At 37.3% G+C, this 16,657-nt stretch overlaps 1 protein-coding gene across 3 annotated transcripts in view; it reads left to right on the forward strand.

Annotated features, from left to right (window-relative positions):
- PIAS1 (protein inhibitor of activated STAT 1) overlaps positions 1–16,657 on the forward strand; it is a 129,228-nt gene that overhangs the window by 86,146 nt on the left and 26,425 nt on the right. For all 3 annotated transcript variants that reach the window (XM_055436516.2, XM_088839934.1, XM_088839935.1), the window contains exon 7: positions 6,645–6,750. In XM_055436516.2, the coding sequence (XP_055292491.1) occupies positions 6,645–6,750 (106 nt within the window). The remainder of the gene's footprint in view (positions 1–6,644; positions 6,751–16,657) is intronic.

Here is a 16,657-nt window from a genome sequence, read left to right on the forward strand (position 1 = left end):
TTCTGTGTTCTACACTGAAAACTGGCAGTAACGTAGTGAGAAAAAGAAGTCCTGACTTGGAGCCAGGATCCAGGGGCCAGGTAGTTTACACACGAAAATGTGAACGGTGTCACAGGAAATATAAAGAAGAGGTGCATGGTGATATTAGAGTATATTAGGGCACACTGAACTAGAGAGAGGTCAGGCAGGACTTCCCTGAGGATGTAATGATTGAGGTAAGAGTTGAGAGAAGGGCAGAAGGAATCAGTTTGGTGAAAGGTTCAGAGCAAACAATCTTCAGAGTAGCCCACTGGCAGGTGTGAGCCTAGTTCTTTTTTTTTTTTTCAGGCAAGACTTTATTGGGTCCCCTGCTGCAGCAAGGAGGAGCAAGAACAAACAACAGGTTCCCTTGTTTCCTTTCTCCCTGAGGGGAGATAAGCTTGTACCTTATACGGGGTGAGGGTAGGCGTGTGTTCAGGGGTCGGACATGTGCAGTTGGGGCAAATTCTGGACAAACAATACGAAAAGACCAAAAAAACCCCAGTGCCACTTCTGAAGAACCAGGAGCAAAAGCAGGGTGTTGCGAGCAAAAGCAGGGTACTGAGCATGCCCCCTGCACTCACCACCACCAGTGGGGTGGGCAAAACACCTAAGCCACTCTTTTGACCTGACCCCAGAGCCTAGTTTTTTTAAGAAACTGGAAAGGAGCAAGAATGGCTAGAGTTTGAGATGCCTTTAAGATCCCCTGAATAGATGGGCGTATGGGCTCAGAAAAGAGTTTGGGCTAGAGAAAAAAAAATGCATTATCTGCATATTGGTGATTATTGGAGCCATAAAAACAGGCTGACTTTGTTCAGGGAAAATATATCAAGTAATAACGCGGAGAGTCGGACACGACTGAGCGACTGAACTGAACTGAACTGAATAAGAAAAGAGTATTGAAGACTTATTCTTGAGGAACTATATAACATTTAATACTGGGTAGAAGAGAATGAACCTGAAGAGGGCATGGGGAAATAGTACCAGAGATGTGACAGAATCGAGGGTGAATATGAGAAACCAAGGGAAGAATTTCAAAAAAGGAGATGATAAGCAGTACTGAACGGATGTTGAGAAATAAGTATTTTTTGAAGTCTAAAAAAATACCTTTTGGATTAAAAATAGAGCATAAGCTGCTCTGGCGGATAGTGGGAGGAGAAGCCAGATGGTGACCAGGTGCAAGGGAGGCCATGAAGATTGTGAGTTGTAGAAGTGTGGATTTGGAAATAGTTACAGGGAAGCTGGAGGGAAATGTGAGATGACAGTTATTTGTTTAATGGGAGAGTGTTAAACATGTATAAAGGATGATGGCAAGTATCGTCTTGAGAGGAAGAAGTTAAATATACAAGAGGAAGAAAGAATAATCAATAGTAAATTTCACAATAACTCATTGTAGCTAGGAGGGACAGCTTCTTTATTTAGTGGGATAAAAGAAGTGTGTGTGTGTGTGTAAGATTGTTACTGGAGAGATGAGTTAAGCTCTGATCTGATGACTTCCAGGTATGTCTGTGAAATAGGAAGTGAGAGAAGCCGCTGAGAATGAGAGAAGAAATCAGGGCCTTGAGAAGAGTGAAATGTTGAAAAAGTAATTAAAGAGAATAAGACATATTCCCTTGCATTATTCCCCCAAATCTTTCTGGAAGTGAATGAGCTTGCTTAAAATTTGTGTGTTAACTTAGAGAGGATTAACTTATTTACGATATTCAGTGTCCTTATTTCAGGAGCTATATGTTTCTCCATTTATTCGAATCTTCTTTCATGTTCCTGTGTAATTTTATAGATTTCTTCTCATAAATCTTTCATATTTTTTTGATTCTTATATTGTTTATTATTATTACTGCTTATGTAAATAGTTCTTTTTCTATTGTATTTTCTAAAATTTTATTTTTGACTTATTTAAAAGCTAGTTATTGTTGAATATTTACTATTCCTATATTGATTCTGATAACTTTTTAGTAGGTTCCTTAGTGTTTCCAGACCGGCAGTCTTGAGTGAGAAGTATCATTATATAAATAATGATAATCCTAATACTTATGCCATACTTTCTTCTTCTTGTTCTGTTGTACTGTCTACAGCCTTCAGAACAATGTTAAGTAATGGACTTTACTTGTTCTTTATGTTAATGAGAAGATGTGTCACAGCATTAAATATTATAATGACTATTACTTCTTGATAGAACTTAATTGCATTAATAACTAATCCTACGATCCTTTTTTTACTGGATATTTTTGAGACAAATATACAGTAAATTTTGGTATTTTATCAAAATCCTTTTTGACATTATCACGGTTATCTTTTTTCCTTTACCTAATCAATATGTCACTATTAGGTTTGAATCCTTTAAAATGTTTTTTGTCTGGTGTACCTTGGGCTTCTTGTTTTTTCCTCCTTTTTAAAGAAGGTTTTGCAGATATTTTGGGTTTGTCTGTGTGTGTGAGAGTATAACCTGCCTGGGAAGTGTGTAAACACCAGGGTGTTTACAGTGAACCGTGAAGAAAGTCTGGAACTGTGGGAAAGGAGGGAAATGTGGTTACTGATAGATAATATAGCACCAGAGGAGGTGGAGATACTCTTCCATGGGAAGCGCTCCACCCCTCAGAAAGAAAGCAGTATAGTATCTTCAGTGATTTGAAGATCTCCCAGGTAAGATCTTTATGTAGACCCTGATCTAAAAGTTGGAGATCTTTTTTGAGGTAAAACATTGAAAGAAAATTATTATTTTTTAAAGCTGCAAAAGTAACTTATTAGTTTGGTTTTTGATCACTAGTTTTACTCAGCTTATGAAGATACTCTAAATAGAACATGTAGGATCTCTTACTGTTTGGGGGATTAATTTCTATATTATTAGTTTTTATTGAGAAATGTTACCATTATGTCTTCAAAGAAAATAAATGTGGCGAGGTGTTGAGTGAAAATGTTAGTCACTCAGTCATGTCTGACTCTTTGTGACCCCATGGACTATTGCCCACCAGGCTCTTCTATCCATGAAATTCTCCAGGCAAGAATACGGGAGTGGGTTGCCATTCCCTTCTCCAGGGGATCTTCCTGACCCAGTGATCGAACCCTGGTCTCCTGCATTACAAGCAGATTCTTTACTGTCTGAGCAACCAAGGAAGCCTATAGTGGTGGTAACCATCTTACAAAATATTTTAACTCTTTGCAGTCAACATGTTGTACACTTTAAAACTTGCACAATGTTATATGTCAATTAAAAAATTATAAAAGAAAAAGCTACTACAGTACTTGAAGGAAATAAGTGAACTATATTATAACTTCTTATCCAGCCTCAGAATAATCACTGCATCTAGCATTTATTAAACTGTCATTGTAGAAAAGTTTAGATATTTGTGTAAATACTGATGCTTAATGAGTGTATCATATCTTAATAAGGAAGAAAATGTCCTATGAACTCATTAGACAATTTGAAGACTCTTTGAAAGAGCAATTTGACAAAAGCATTAGTGTAGTACAGTATATTTCAGTAGTTGGAGTTAGATAGCACTTTGAAGGGGTAGCTGGAATAGTATGATACCATCCACCTAGAAGAGATACTATACCACTATGAAGGTGTTGTTTTGTTTTGTTTTTTGTTTTGGAGTGGGGAGTTGCTGCTGAATCTTTCATGTGATATAAAATTTAATTCTGTATTATCAATACATGTGGTGTTTGTTAACAGGTGACTATCTCTTTGATTTTTTGCTTGTTATGTGTTTCAACTAGAGTGAACATACATTTTCACTTGTACCTGTGGTGTCTACTTGATCTCTCCTTAAAAATCTACATAAAACCTTAGGTGATTCTGAATATTCAAGCTGTCAGTATATGATTTCACAGTGTTAATTAGCATTTCTTCAGTTTCTGTCATACTTGAAGCATTAATCAAATAATAAAGATGAATAGGATTTTTTTTAATAAAAGAAGCTTTTTAGTTTTATATTAGATTGTTATGTTTGTTGTCAGTCTAAAATTTTGACAAGTTTTAGGTTATTTGTTCCTCATTAGTAAATTAGAAGATTTGGGACTTTCCTGGTGGCTTAGTGGCAAAGAATCCACCTGCCAATGCAGGAGACGTGGATTTGATCCCTGGTGCGCCAGAACTCGGAGAAGGCAATGGCAAGCCACTCCAGTACTATTGCCTAGAAAATCCCATGGATGGAGGAGCCTGGTAGGCTGCAGTCCGTGGGGTCGCTAAGGGTCGGACACGACTGAGCGACTTCACTTTCACACATTGGAGAAGGAGATGGCAACCCACTCCAGTGTTCTTGCCTGGAGAATCCCAGGGATGGGGGAGCCTAGTGGGCTTCCGTCTATGGGGTCACACAGAGTCGGACACGACTGAAGTGACTCAGCAGCAGCAGCAGCAGCAGCACCACAACTATTGAGCCTGGGCTCTGGAGCCTGGGAGTCGCAGCTGCTGAAGCCCACACACCCTAGAGCTGTGCTCTGCAATAAGAGAAGCCACGTCAACAAGAAGCCCATGCACTGCAACTAGAGAGTAGCCCCCACTCGCTGCAGCTAGAGAAAAAGCCTGCTTACAGTGACAAAGACCCAGCATAGCCATAAATAAATAAATGAATTTTTTAGAAAGACTATTAAAAACTATGTCTAATTATGGGATTTATTAATGAAAGTAAGTGTGTAGTGTGTTAGTCGCTCAGTCATGTCTGACTCTTTGCAACCCCATGGACTGTAGCCCACCATACTCCTCTGTCCTTGGAATTCTCCAGCCAAGAATACTGGAGTGAGTAGCCATTCCCTTCTCCGAGGGATCTTCCTGTCCCAGGGATTGAACCTGGGTTTCCTGCATTGCAGGTGGATTCTTTACTGTCTGAGACACCAGGGAAACGCCTCATGAAAATAAATTAGCTCTAATTTTTTTTAATTTAACTTTTATTTTATATTGAGGTATAGTTGATTTATAATGTTGTGTTAGTTTCAGGTGTACAGCAAAGTGATTCAGTTTTACATGTACATATATCCATTCTTTTTCAGATTCTTTTCCATTTATGTTATTACAGAGTATTGAACAGGGTTCCCTGTGCTATTTAGTAGGTCCTTGTTGATAATATATTTTATATATGTGCTGTGCTTAGTCACTCAGTCACATCCAACTCTTTGTGACCCCGTAGACTGCAGCCTGCCAGGCTTCTCTGTCTATGGGTATTCTCCAGGCAGGAATACTGGAGTGGTTTGCCATACCCTTCTCCAGGGGATCTTCCCAACCCAGGAATTGAACCGGGTCCTCCTGCATTGCAGAAGTGTGTATATGTTAATCGAAGACTCCTAATTTATCCTTCTCACATTAGCTTCTTTGGTAGCTGCCCCCCCTTCGGAAAATGTATAACATGTGAGCACCAATAAGTTTCTGAACTGTTAATGAAAATGTGACCTTCCAGAGGGTATTATAGGATATATTCTCCTCTTGCCAAAAAAGGGGAATGTGTTTTCCAGAGAGTGGACGTAAATGAAAATTGGAATGTACATTGGACTAGGTTAGGAGGTTCAAATCAAATGGTGTGTGAAGTTAAAAGCTATAGAGAACCACTCTGGCCTTGGCCATTAATCCTTTGTCTTGATATCCCTACTCTTTCCTCTTAATTTCTAGTGCCACCTTTGTCACCAAGTAGGTGCATGATCATGAGCAGATTACATACCTTTTTAAATTTAAATTAAAAAATATTTTGTGTGCTTCTGTTGCATCAGTCCTTTACTTAGAAAAGTACTTGCCCTACATGTCTCTTACAGGCCTTCTTTGTGGTTTAAATGAAGTGGATAGTATACATTAAGAGTGCATACAAAGCTCTGTATAGCTAATAAATAGAAGATGACAATAATTATTTTTCCTTTTGCTTCTTTCCCAGTCTCTTGATCTTCTTCTTGATTCCAATATCAAGTGGAAAGTGGGCCTCCTCATTTACCTCTCTTACCCGTCATAAGCTTCAGCCCTCTTTCATTCCTCATATCCAGTCATGTACCCTTTTCTTTGCCTTGTTGATCAACTTTTTCTTTGTTCCTTTTTTCCTACTTCCATCTCTGGGTAATCCCTCTGCTAGTCCTGGATATTCATCTGTTCACTTGCCAAAGCAGCAGCTTCTCTTTGAATATTTAGTGTTTCCTCTGCTTATTGTGGTAATAGCCCAGGTAGGGTCTTTTCGATAACTAGTTAAAGCATAGAGAGAGATTAAATATAAATTGCCAATCTAATTTGTAATTTTTTGAATAGCTACTGTTACTTACTAAATATGATTTATGATGACATTGGCATCTTATTGGCCTTGGTTTATATTTATTTTTAACAATGTTCTTTTACAAAAGTGCCTAAAATGGTTAGCTTCAAGCATAGGTAGTCAGGTAGTACAGAAGCATAACATATCTGGCTTTATCTCTTAAAGTTGTGAAATTAGGGCAAATTCTTTTACTTCTCTACACTTCACTTCCCTCAGCAGCTTTTTGGTTAAGATTAAGTGAATTAACCATTCATGGAAACACCTAAGATAGTGTTTGGCACACAGTAGGTATTTTAACAGGTGTTAATTTTCTTTCTCTATCATTTTGGGATTAAAGTAGGTGTACCTATTTACTTACATATGTTGTTTGTTTTCTACATCTTTTTTTTTTTTTTCCAGAACTATTCCATGGCAGTGTATCTTGTAAAACAGTTGTCCTCAACAGTTCTTCTTCAGAGGTTACGAGCAAAGGGAATAAGGAACCCGGATCATTCTAGAGCTTTAAGTACGTATGATAATCTTCTTTTATTTATGCAGCTGAACTGTTTTGGTAAAAGTTAGAATAGTGTTTTCTCAACTCAAGAAATTTTAGGGTTTTTTTTTTTACTAGAGCTGGTCAGAGTGGATTAAAACACTGAAAACTGTGTTTTGTGAGCTAGAGTAATTCAAGACTTAATAGTAGTTTTAGGGAATTCCTTGGCAGTCCAGTGGTTAAGATTCCATGCCTCCACTACAGGGGGCATAGGTTCTATCCCTGGTTGAGGAACTAAGATCCCACATACTGCATGGCGTGGCCAAAAAAAAGTTTTAATATCTTTGTCATGACCTATATTGTATAATTTATATTTTATTGATCTTAAAATTAACTTTGTAACATTAGTATATGAACACAGAATATTTTACCAAAGCTTCATAAAAATGTTAAGGAATTCTAGAAGATGGAAAGAAAATCTTGGCATATATTTGACAACAATTATTGTGTATTTAAGGTTTATCCAGGAAAAATGTCCAAGGATATGTGATGACAGCATCCCTGCATTAACAAAGTAAAAAGAAAGTCAGTGGGGTGGTAGATAAAATAATGAAATAAGTTCTGCTTTTAGTCAACTATGTGGCCTTGGAAAGTCAGTCTACATCCTCTAAATTGCTTGTTCCTCATCTGTAACAAGAAGTTTATACCACGTGATAATCTAACACTCCTCCAAAATCTGCATTCTTAGGTGGAAAGGATCGTTCCTTTTGTTCTGTTGAACTTGAGAGGTGGAAAGGTGCAACTATTCTGGCCTCAGTGAGGGTTAAGCCCAGAGGTTGATGGCCTTTCCAAAGAAGTAAACTAAGTTCTTCCTTTATTCTCTTCTTTATAAGAGGTAGAGTCTTCATAAATGAATTTGCGAGTATCTGGAGATGGGCACTTGGAAAACAAAACTTTTACAGATAAAGGTTAGATGGCTACCCGTTAAGGACATTTTTGATGTGAGTTGATTAATGGAGCCCCTATCAGATTTGTAGTTAGGAACATTCTGATAGAAAAAAAAAACTAAAGCAGTAAGGCCACCTTCCCTTTTGCTTGCCTTTATGGCATAGCTTTTATTTTTGTTCTAACCTGTTTTCATACCAGAGTAAAAGATCCCACTACCTCTGTGGGTATCAGTATACCCTTAAGAGTTCATTGAAGGATTTTTCTACTTTAAAGAGGCTCTTTTAAAAATGCAAATATTCTGAGTCAAGAGGAGCACACTGGTGGCTCATGCCTCTGTAGGCATTCCTTGATAGACAATGGAGAGCTGGAGGTCTGGTTGATGTCCAAGGGAGTGGAAGCACCATTTGCCAAGGCCAAGGAGATAGTGAGGGACTCTAAAAGTAGAGAAGGGACTGACACCTGCTTTGAAGGAACATGAAGAATTTTTCTTTTTTCACACTCCATTACTGGTCATTCTCTTGAGAATCTTGGTATTTTGCCACATAGTATTAGACTCTCATTTAGTTGGAAAGTATTATTAAATTACGGGAGCCTGTGTGGAAAAGGTCAGACCAGGAAATAAAGCTAAAAGCTGATGAAGCTATTAAGTGGCACAACAGTAATAATAAGGCAGGCTGTCTTTGTTCAAGCTGTAAACTCTTCTCCACTTGCAGCTGTAGCACCATCTGGAGGGGGAGTGGAAAGGTGAGCCTAGAGTTATTTCTTTACCTGCACAAACCACTGTTAGGCACTGTTAAGCAAGAAAAGCTACTTAACTCAAAAGCTGTTTATTTCATCTCTGATGCATCCTGGAAGTGGAGAATAGTTGGAGATTGGGTAGAATTTTTGTCACACTTTGCATCTTATCTTAATTGGCATGGGGAACCAACAAAACACTCATTGATCCTACCAATAAAACACTTGTGATTGACTGAAGAACAGATTGTTTGCCTTTATGCTATCTCTAAAGAAGTAACTTTCCCGGCAAATTAATTATGTAATTAAAAGATTGTGTGAAACAACTTGACAGAAGAAAATGTTGGTAGATTTCTCAGATATTTTGAAGTATCTAATTACCTCCAAATATGTTTAAGGCATTCATATCAATAAATTCTACTGGCAAAAATAAATCAGACATTATTCCTGAAATAAAGTCAATAGTATTTAGGCTTTTCACAGAGAAATCCACTCTCTGGTTAATTTGATTTAGTAGATTTTTGTATTGTTGTATCCACCTTCATGTAGAGTTTTCCCCTCATAGCTATCACAAAAGAGTCCTTTACTAATTCTTGGTCAGGCTCCTGTCTCCGCTTCTTTTTCTCCTGAGCAGACATTTTAAACTTTGGCCATACTTAAACAATATTCCCCCTCTTTGAACACAGTCCGTGTAAGAAAATTGGTGCTATAATATATGACTTCTCAAAATTGTCCATTTCTTCCTTAATGTCCCCATAACTTCATTCATACTCATCCTTATTTATTCTCTTCAATCTCAGGAGGAAATGTCCCTTTTCCTGCCCAAAATTAATCTATTGATTCATTCATCTCATTCAAGAAATTATTTAAGAGTCTACTGTGTTCCAGGCACAGGAGAACATGGTATTAAGCAAAACATAGGCTGTTTCTGCGTCCTTGAGAAGTTTGCAGTCTAATGGGAAAGACAAAATTAAATGATTGCACAAATCACTAATGAATTACAGTTGTGACATGTGTCTTAAAGAAGAAAGACAGGGAACTCTGGAGGTAACAGCAGGAGAACATAGTCCTCTGGTGCTGTGATGTTTAAGGCAAGATTATAAGGATGAGGAAGAATTAAACCCCAAGATAGGAGGAGAATATATCAAGAGACAAGGCTAGTGGAGTTGGAGTGGAGAGAACAAAGGAGGAAAGTGGCCAGAGAGAGGGCCATGGAGTGAGTTCTTATAGGTGATACAAAGATAAATGACAGAAAACCCTTAAAGGATTTTTAAGCAAAGCAGTATGACCTGATATGGGCAATGAAAAGATCACTTAGAAGACTGAATTGAAGGGGAGCGAGACTGATGTAAGTGAGCCAGTTAGAAACCCAGTTATACAGAGATGTTGTCTTGAACTGGAGTAATAATGATGAAAATAGAAGTTGATGTTTTGAGAGATGTTGAAGGGGAGAATGGTAATTATGTGTGGGGAGTGAAATGAAGAAGGAGTTCTGGGTTTCTTACTAGGCACCAGCTTACATGGTAGTGCCAGTTACTCAAATGGAAAACGGTGTTGAAAAGATCAGGTTGCAGGAGCAAGATCAGAGTCCATCCTTGGAATTTTGGTATTTTAGATATCTATGAAGCATTCAGATGGAGTTGCTCAGAAACAGTATTATGAGGCCTGTCTGCTCACTTGTCTGCTCTCTGTGCTGTATTTTCAGTTCCTTCCTCTCCACAAACTCTGTCAACCTTCACTGTCAGGTCTTTTTCATCCTTTAAATAATACAGAAGCAAGGTACTCTCTTGGAACCTGTGTTCCTCCTATTCTCATCCTAGTTTCCTCAAAGAGTAGTCTATACTCCCCTTTCTACCTCCGCACTGCAAACCATTGTGAACTTTTAACTCCCATCATTCCACTGAAACTACTCTTGCAGATATCACAAGTGACAATCTGATTGCAGAATTTAAAGTTTGTTTTTTCAACTTATAACTTAGGTATTTTTCGTGCTAACAACTTTCCCCTTGAAATTCTCTCTTCTCAGTCACGTGCCTTCAGTGGATTCTCTTAAGGGAAGCATCCTAAATGTTTGTTTTCCCTGGGTTTTTGTCCTTGGTCCACTTCTCTACATACTGTCACTAGAGATTATCACATTATCCTTTGTGGTTTAAGTTAGCACCAACTCTCAAATAAATATTTTCATTCCAGACATTCCCATGAATTTCAAATGTAGATACATGTAGCTGTCTTCACTGAAACATACCACTGTTTCCTCTGATTCAAGGAGTGAAAACTCACAAATTCTATCAGACATAAACCCTAAATATTTCTCAACTCTTGTCAAATTTTCTCTCCCTACCATCACTGACCTCATTTAAGCTCATATCCTAAGTTTATTTCAAAAACCTATTCTTGAATTTTATATTCCTCTCCCTTTTTGGCCCTTCCTTTTCCTCTCTCTTCTAAATGATTAATATGACCTAACCTTACCTATTTTCTTTTGCAATCCATGGCTTGCTAACACCAATGGAATAAAAACTAACTTTGAGGGCTTCCCTCCTGGCTCAGTGGTAAAGAATCCACCAATGCAGGAGACATGGGTTCAATGCCTGATCCCATATGGGAGGATCCCACATGCCATGGGGCAACTAAGCCTGGACGCCACAACTACTAAAGCTTGCATACCTAGAGCCTGTGCTCCTCAACAAGGGAAGCCATCATGATGAGAAGCCCATATACCACAACTAAAGAAAAGCCGGTGCAGCAGCAAAGACTCAGCACAGCCAAAAATAAATAAAAATTTTAAAAAAACCAAAACACTAACTTTGTTAGGATGACTTAAACATATAGCTTTCCGTGGTGTGGCATCTGTTTATTACTTTCTGATGTCTTGTGTGTTCACTCCTCTCTCATTCTTTATATTCCAGAAATAATGAATTCTTTTCTTTTCCTCAGTACTGTGTCAGTATTGTTCTCTGTGACTCAAACTTCCCTGTTAACCTCCTTTGTCTAATTCTAGTTATCCTGCTTGTTTCACTTTTTCCCGGAGGCATCTCAGAATTCCCAGAGTTGATGCATTGAGTTTCAGCGAGTTTTCATTACAATGCATTAGAGATGCTCTCAACTAAGTATCTTTGCTCCCATCTAGACTATGAATTCCTTTAGGCAGGAATTTAATCTTATCTTTCTTTGAATTCCTAATGCTTAGCTCAGGGTCTGGCACATATTAGACCCTAAGACTTCTGTTAAGTAAATTGATGAGAAGAGATCTTGAGTAAAAGATCACACCTCTGTGCCTCTTGTTTTCTTGTTTATAAAATGTATGTGTTGAACTTAATATGTTCAGTTGTTTCCAGCCTTAACATTCTAAAAAGGATAGACATTTTTTTAAAAAAATCTAGAACAGCACTAATAGAACAATCTGTGGTGATGGAAATGCCCTGTATCAGCACTGTCCTGTCCCGTGTACTGTCCCGTGTCGCCATCAGCACCATCTGTCTGTTGAGCACTTGAAATGAGGTGGTGCAACTGAGGAACTGAATTTTAAATGTGGTTAAATTTAAATGTAACCACATGTGACGAGTGGCCAACTCTCATAGCACAGGACAGCGGGGATTTTCAAAGATTAATTTTAAATGTGGCTAACTGTAACTTTATTATGGGTCATGAAGGAAAATACTGTTACTGCTGCAGCTCACAGTGACACAAGAAAACTTGAACTCCTGGAAGACATATCACATGTTGGTTGATGCAGCAGGATAAGTATCACGTCTTGTTTTTATTTTTCACTCCCATGCCCACAGAGGATGAATACTTAGTCTTTCCTTCATACTTTCTTCTGAAATTTAACACAGTGATTCCCATCCCCTACCTTTCTTCTTCAATATTTTGGTTGTGTTTATCGAAGTTTACAAGCAGTAAAAATTCACCCTTTTAAGTGTACATGCTGAGTTTGACAGGTATATGCAATCACATGTTACAATGAAAACATGTAACATTCTTCACTCCAGAAAGTTCCTCTGTGGACCTTCACAGTTCCTCTCATTTCTTCTTCCCTAGTTCCCATAACCATTAATATGATTTCTGTCTCTGAAAATTCTTTTTCCAGAATTTCAGATATTTGAAATCCCACAACATGTAGCCTTTTTATAAAATTAGTTTTTATTGATGGCTTCCCTGGTTGCTCAGATGGTAAAGAATCTGCCTGCCGTGCGAGAGACCTGGGTTCGATCCCTGGGTCCGGAAGATCCCCTGGAAAAGGGAATGGCAACCCACTCCAGTATTCTTTCTTGGAGAATCCCAGGGGCAGAGGAGCCTGGTGGGCTATAGTCCATGGGGTCGCAAAGAGTCGGACATGACTGAGTGACTAACACACACACATTTTATTGAAGTATAATTGCTTTACAGTATTGAATTAGTTTCTAGTGTACAACGAAGTAAAACAACTATACATATACCTACATCCCCCCTTTTTTAAATTTCCTTCCTATTTAGATCATCACAGAGCATTGAATAGAGTTCCCTGAGCTATGCAATTGATTCTCATTAGTTCTCTGTTTTATATATAATATCAATAGTGTTTATATGTTAATCCCAATTCATCCCACCCCCTGCCTTTCATTTCTGATTTCTTTCACGTAGTATAATCCTTTTAGGTTCATTTTGTAGTTTGAGCTCTTTATCACTGAGTAATGTTCCATTTATTGGTACTGTAATTTCTTTATCCATTTGTCAGTTGATGGACATTTAGATTGTTCCCAGTTTTTCGTTATGAATAAAGTTGCTGGAAACATTTACATTCTTCATATGAATATCTCAGTTTTGTGAACATACATTTTCATTTCTGTTGGATAAGTACTCAGGACTAGGATTGCTGGGTCACATGATAAATGTATGGAAAAGAGATCGGCAGTTTCTTATGAAGTGCATATTCCATTTTTGGATTCTTTACAATAAGATTTGAGATTCTGAGTTTTTCCCCATTCTCACTAGCAGGCTGCTTTGATTTTGCTATTCTGATTACTGTGTAGGTGATATGTCATTTGTGGTTTTAATTTGCACTTTTCTAATGACCAGTGACGTTAAACATCTTTTCATGTGCCTATTTGCGATCCATGTCTCTTCAAATTTTTCCCATTTCTTTTATAGTTTATGGTTTTTGTATACTATGAAATCTTTGCCAAATCCAAGATCACAAACATTTTACTTCTAGAAGTTTTATTGTTTTAGTTTTCAGTTTAGGTCTGCAATTTATTTTACATTATTTTTGGCTATGCTCGGTCTTTGTTGCTGCTTGCAGGCTTTTTGTAGTTGCAGCAAGCAGGGGCTACTCTCTAGTTGCAGTGCATGGGCTTCTCATTGCAGTGGCTTCTCTTGTGGTAGAGCACAGACTCATGGCACACAGGCTTAATTACTTCATGGGCATGTGGGCTCTTCCCAGACCAGGGATCAAACCTAGGCCCCCTGCGTCAGCAGGTGGATTCTTAACCACTGGATCACCAGGGAAGTCCCTACAATTTATCAGAAATTAATTTTTATATATAGGTTCATTTTCTCCCCTTATAGATACCCAGTTGTTCCATAGCATTTGTCAAAAATACTAATTTTTCCTCCATTTAATTACCTTGGCACCTTTATCAAAAACCAATTGATGATAGGTATATAAATTTATTTCTGGACTCCCTCGTTATCTTCCATTGACGTATTTGTATATCTTTATACCAATAACACAGTCTTACTAACTAAAGCTTGATAGTAATTCTTAAAATCAGGTAGTCCTCCAACTTTTTCTTTTTCAGAATTGTTTTGACTATAGTATAAAAAGATAATGCATAGTGATCAAATAGTTTATATAGGCATATTAGGGTCATTAAATATTTTTAAAAAATCTGTCATTATAATTCACCTTCTCAGCAAACTAAAAAAAAGAAAAAAAATCTTATGATCATCTCCATAGATTCAGTAAAAGCTTTTGGTCACTTTCAATATCCATTCATGATAAAATTCAGCAAAGTAGAGACAAGGGGGTTGTTTAATATATGAAAGGCTATTTTATAAGAAACCTCTAGCTAATATCATATTAAATGGTAAAAACTTCACCCCTAAGATTGAAAATAAGGCAAGAATATCTTTCTTAATACGTCTGTTCAGCATTGCCCTTGAGATCCTAGCCAGCACAATAATGCAAGAAAAAAGAAACAGGTTAGAAATAAATAATAATTACCGTCTTTATTTGAAGGTGACATCATTGTGTAGGGAAAAAAATCCCAAAGAATCTGCAAAAAAAAAAAAAAAGCTGCTTGAGCTAATGTGTGAATTTATATGGTCAGTTTATAAAAATTCTAACATCAGAAAATGAAGTACTTAGGGATATATTACGCAAAATATGTGCAAGATTTGTATGCTGAGAACTATAAAACGCTGGTAAGAGTAACTAAAATAAGACCTGAATAATGGAGAGATACATCATGTTAATGGATCAGAACACTCAGTATTGTTACTGGAGAGATGTCAGTTCTCTCCAGTTTGATCTGTAAGTTCAATTCAATCAAGATCCTCAAAAAGTATCTTTACATGAAAGGACTGATTGAATCTATAATGGCAAAGATGAAAAAGCAAAGCTTTTCTTAAAAGAAAGTGACAAACTGATTCTAAAATAATTTCAGAAAAATCTTTCACCTCTGAAAGAAAATGAACATACAAATCATATTTTGTTGCAATAGCTAATATTTTTTCCCTCCCTCCTGAACCTCCTTCCCACTTCCCTCCTCATTCCACACAATAGCTAATATTTATTGAGAATAATGTTAAGCTATTTTAAAGCATTTGTTGGTATTAACTCATTTAATTCTTAAGACAATGCTATGAGCTATTAGTATTATTCTCATTTACAAGATGATGAAACTGAGGCATAGAAAAGTGACTAAGGTTGAATTATAACCTAGGCTGGCTCTAGATTCTTTGCTCTGAACCACTGCCTCATGTTGCCTCTCCTTTTTCATTTCTTTTCAGAGTATTAACACTGAACTTCGTGTAGACAAAACCTAAAGTCAGTTACTGTACCCATTGCTGTTTGTATTGCTGTGTGGGTATTAAGAGGGGTGGTTGTAAAATGGTTAGTAATCACATTTATCATATGGCAGTTGTCACCTTTAAGCAGATACTGTTCATTAAATGTATCTTAAGAAAGGATTAAGATTGGGTCTATAATGGCAAAAGCATGTTTTTCATAATTTACTTATATAATTAATTAGCATAAGTGATGTGATAACTATTTTCCAGACAAAATCCATGGGTTGTATGCCTTTTTAGATGTGATAGCCTACAAGTTAAGAAGACTTTAACTTTTCGGAATTTCCAGGCCATAAAATGACCTTTTAGTATGTCATCAGAATCATACCTGGAACTTTTTATAAAAAACTACTCATTTGTATCCCTCTTCTCCATTTTGATTCAGTGTGCAATTAGATATTAGAAAGCTCTGTAGGTAGTTCTGATGTTCATCTTAGTTGAGATCCACTAGTTTATGGAGACAGTTGTATGGAGTATCTAAGATTTGGACCTTCAAAAAAAAATCTAAACTATATGCTTATCAAGTTTAATAAAGGCAGGATTCTTAATTCTTATAAATGGCTATTAGTTCAATAGACATCTGTTCTGAAATTATTCTTCTTTACCCAAGCACTTTTCCCTTTTCTTCTCTCTGTGTATCTGTGCACATTTGTGCTTCTACCTGTCTATCAGTCAGCTGTCTGGTCACAATCAGTTGTGCCTCAGGTCTGAAATTCTGTGATTAACTATGTCCACAACTACTCTGCTTGGGCCCCCTTACACATATAGACTTTAAAGTTACTGTGAAACAGTTTCTAAAATTATCTGAACATTACATTTAGGTATATCCTGTCTCACTTCTGTGTTGAAGTTTAATTGAAGTTCTAGGGTTTTCAGAAGTAACCTGAATGTCGCTGGTTTGCAGATGAGAAGTATAAAGATCCTTGTTGTATTAGACTGACCAAGAGTAACAGAATAGCTTTAAAATTACCAGTGTTGCCTCTCTTAAGGACCACAGGAAATTTTGAACTGAGAAGACTTCAGTTCAGTTTAGTTCAGTCTCTCAGTCGTGTCTGACTCTTTGCGACCCTATGAATCGCAACATGCCAGGCCTCCCTGTCCATCACCAACTCCCGGAGTCTACCAAAACTCATGTCCATCGAGTTGGTGGTGCCATTCAGCCATCCCATCCTCTGTTGTCCCCTTCTCCTCCTTCCCTTAATCC

The sequence above is a fragment of the Moschus berezovskii genome, chromosome 9 (genome assembly GCF_049115385.1).
Source record: "Moschus berezovskii isolate FMDL1 chromosome 9, NW_MosBer_1.0, whole genome shotgun sequence".
Taxonomy (NCBI): Eukaryota; Metazoa; Chordata; class Mammalia; order Artiodactyla; family Moschidae; genus Moschus; species Moschus berezovskii.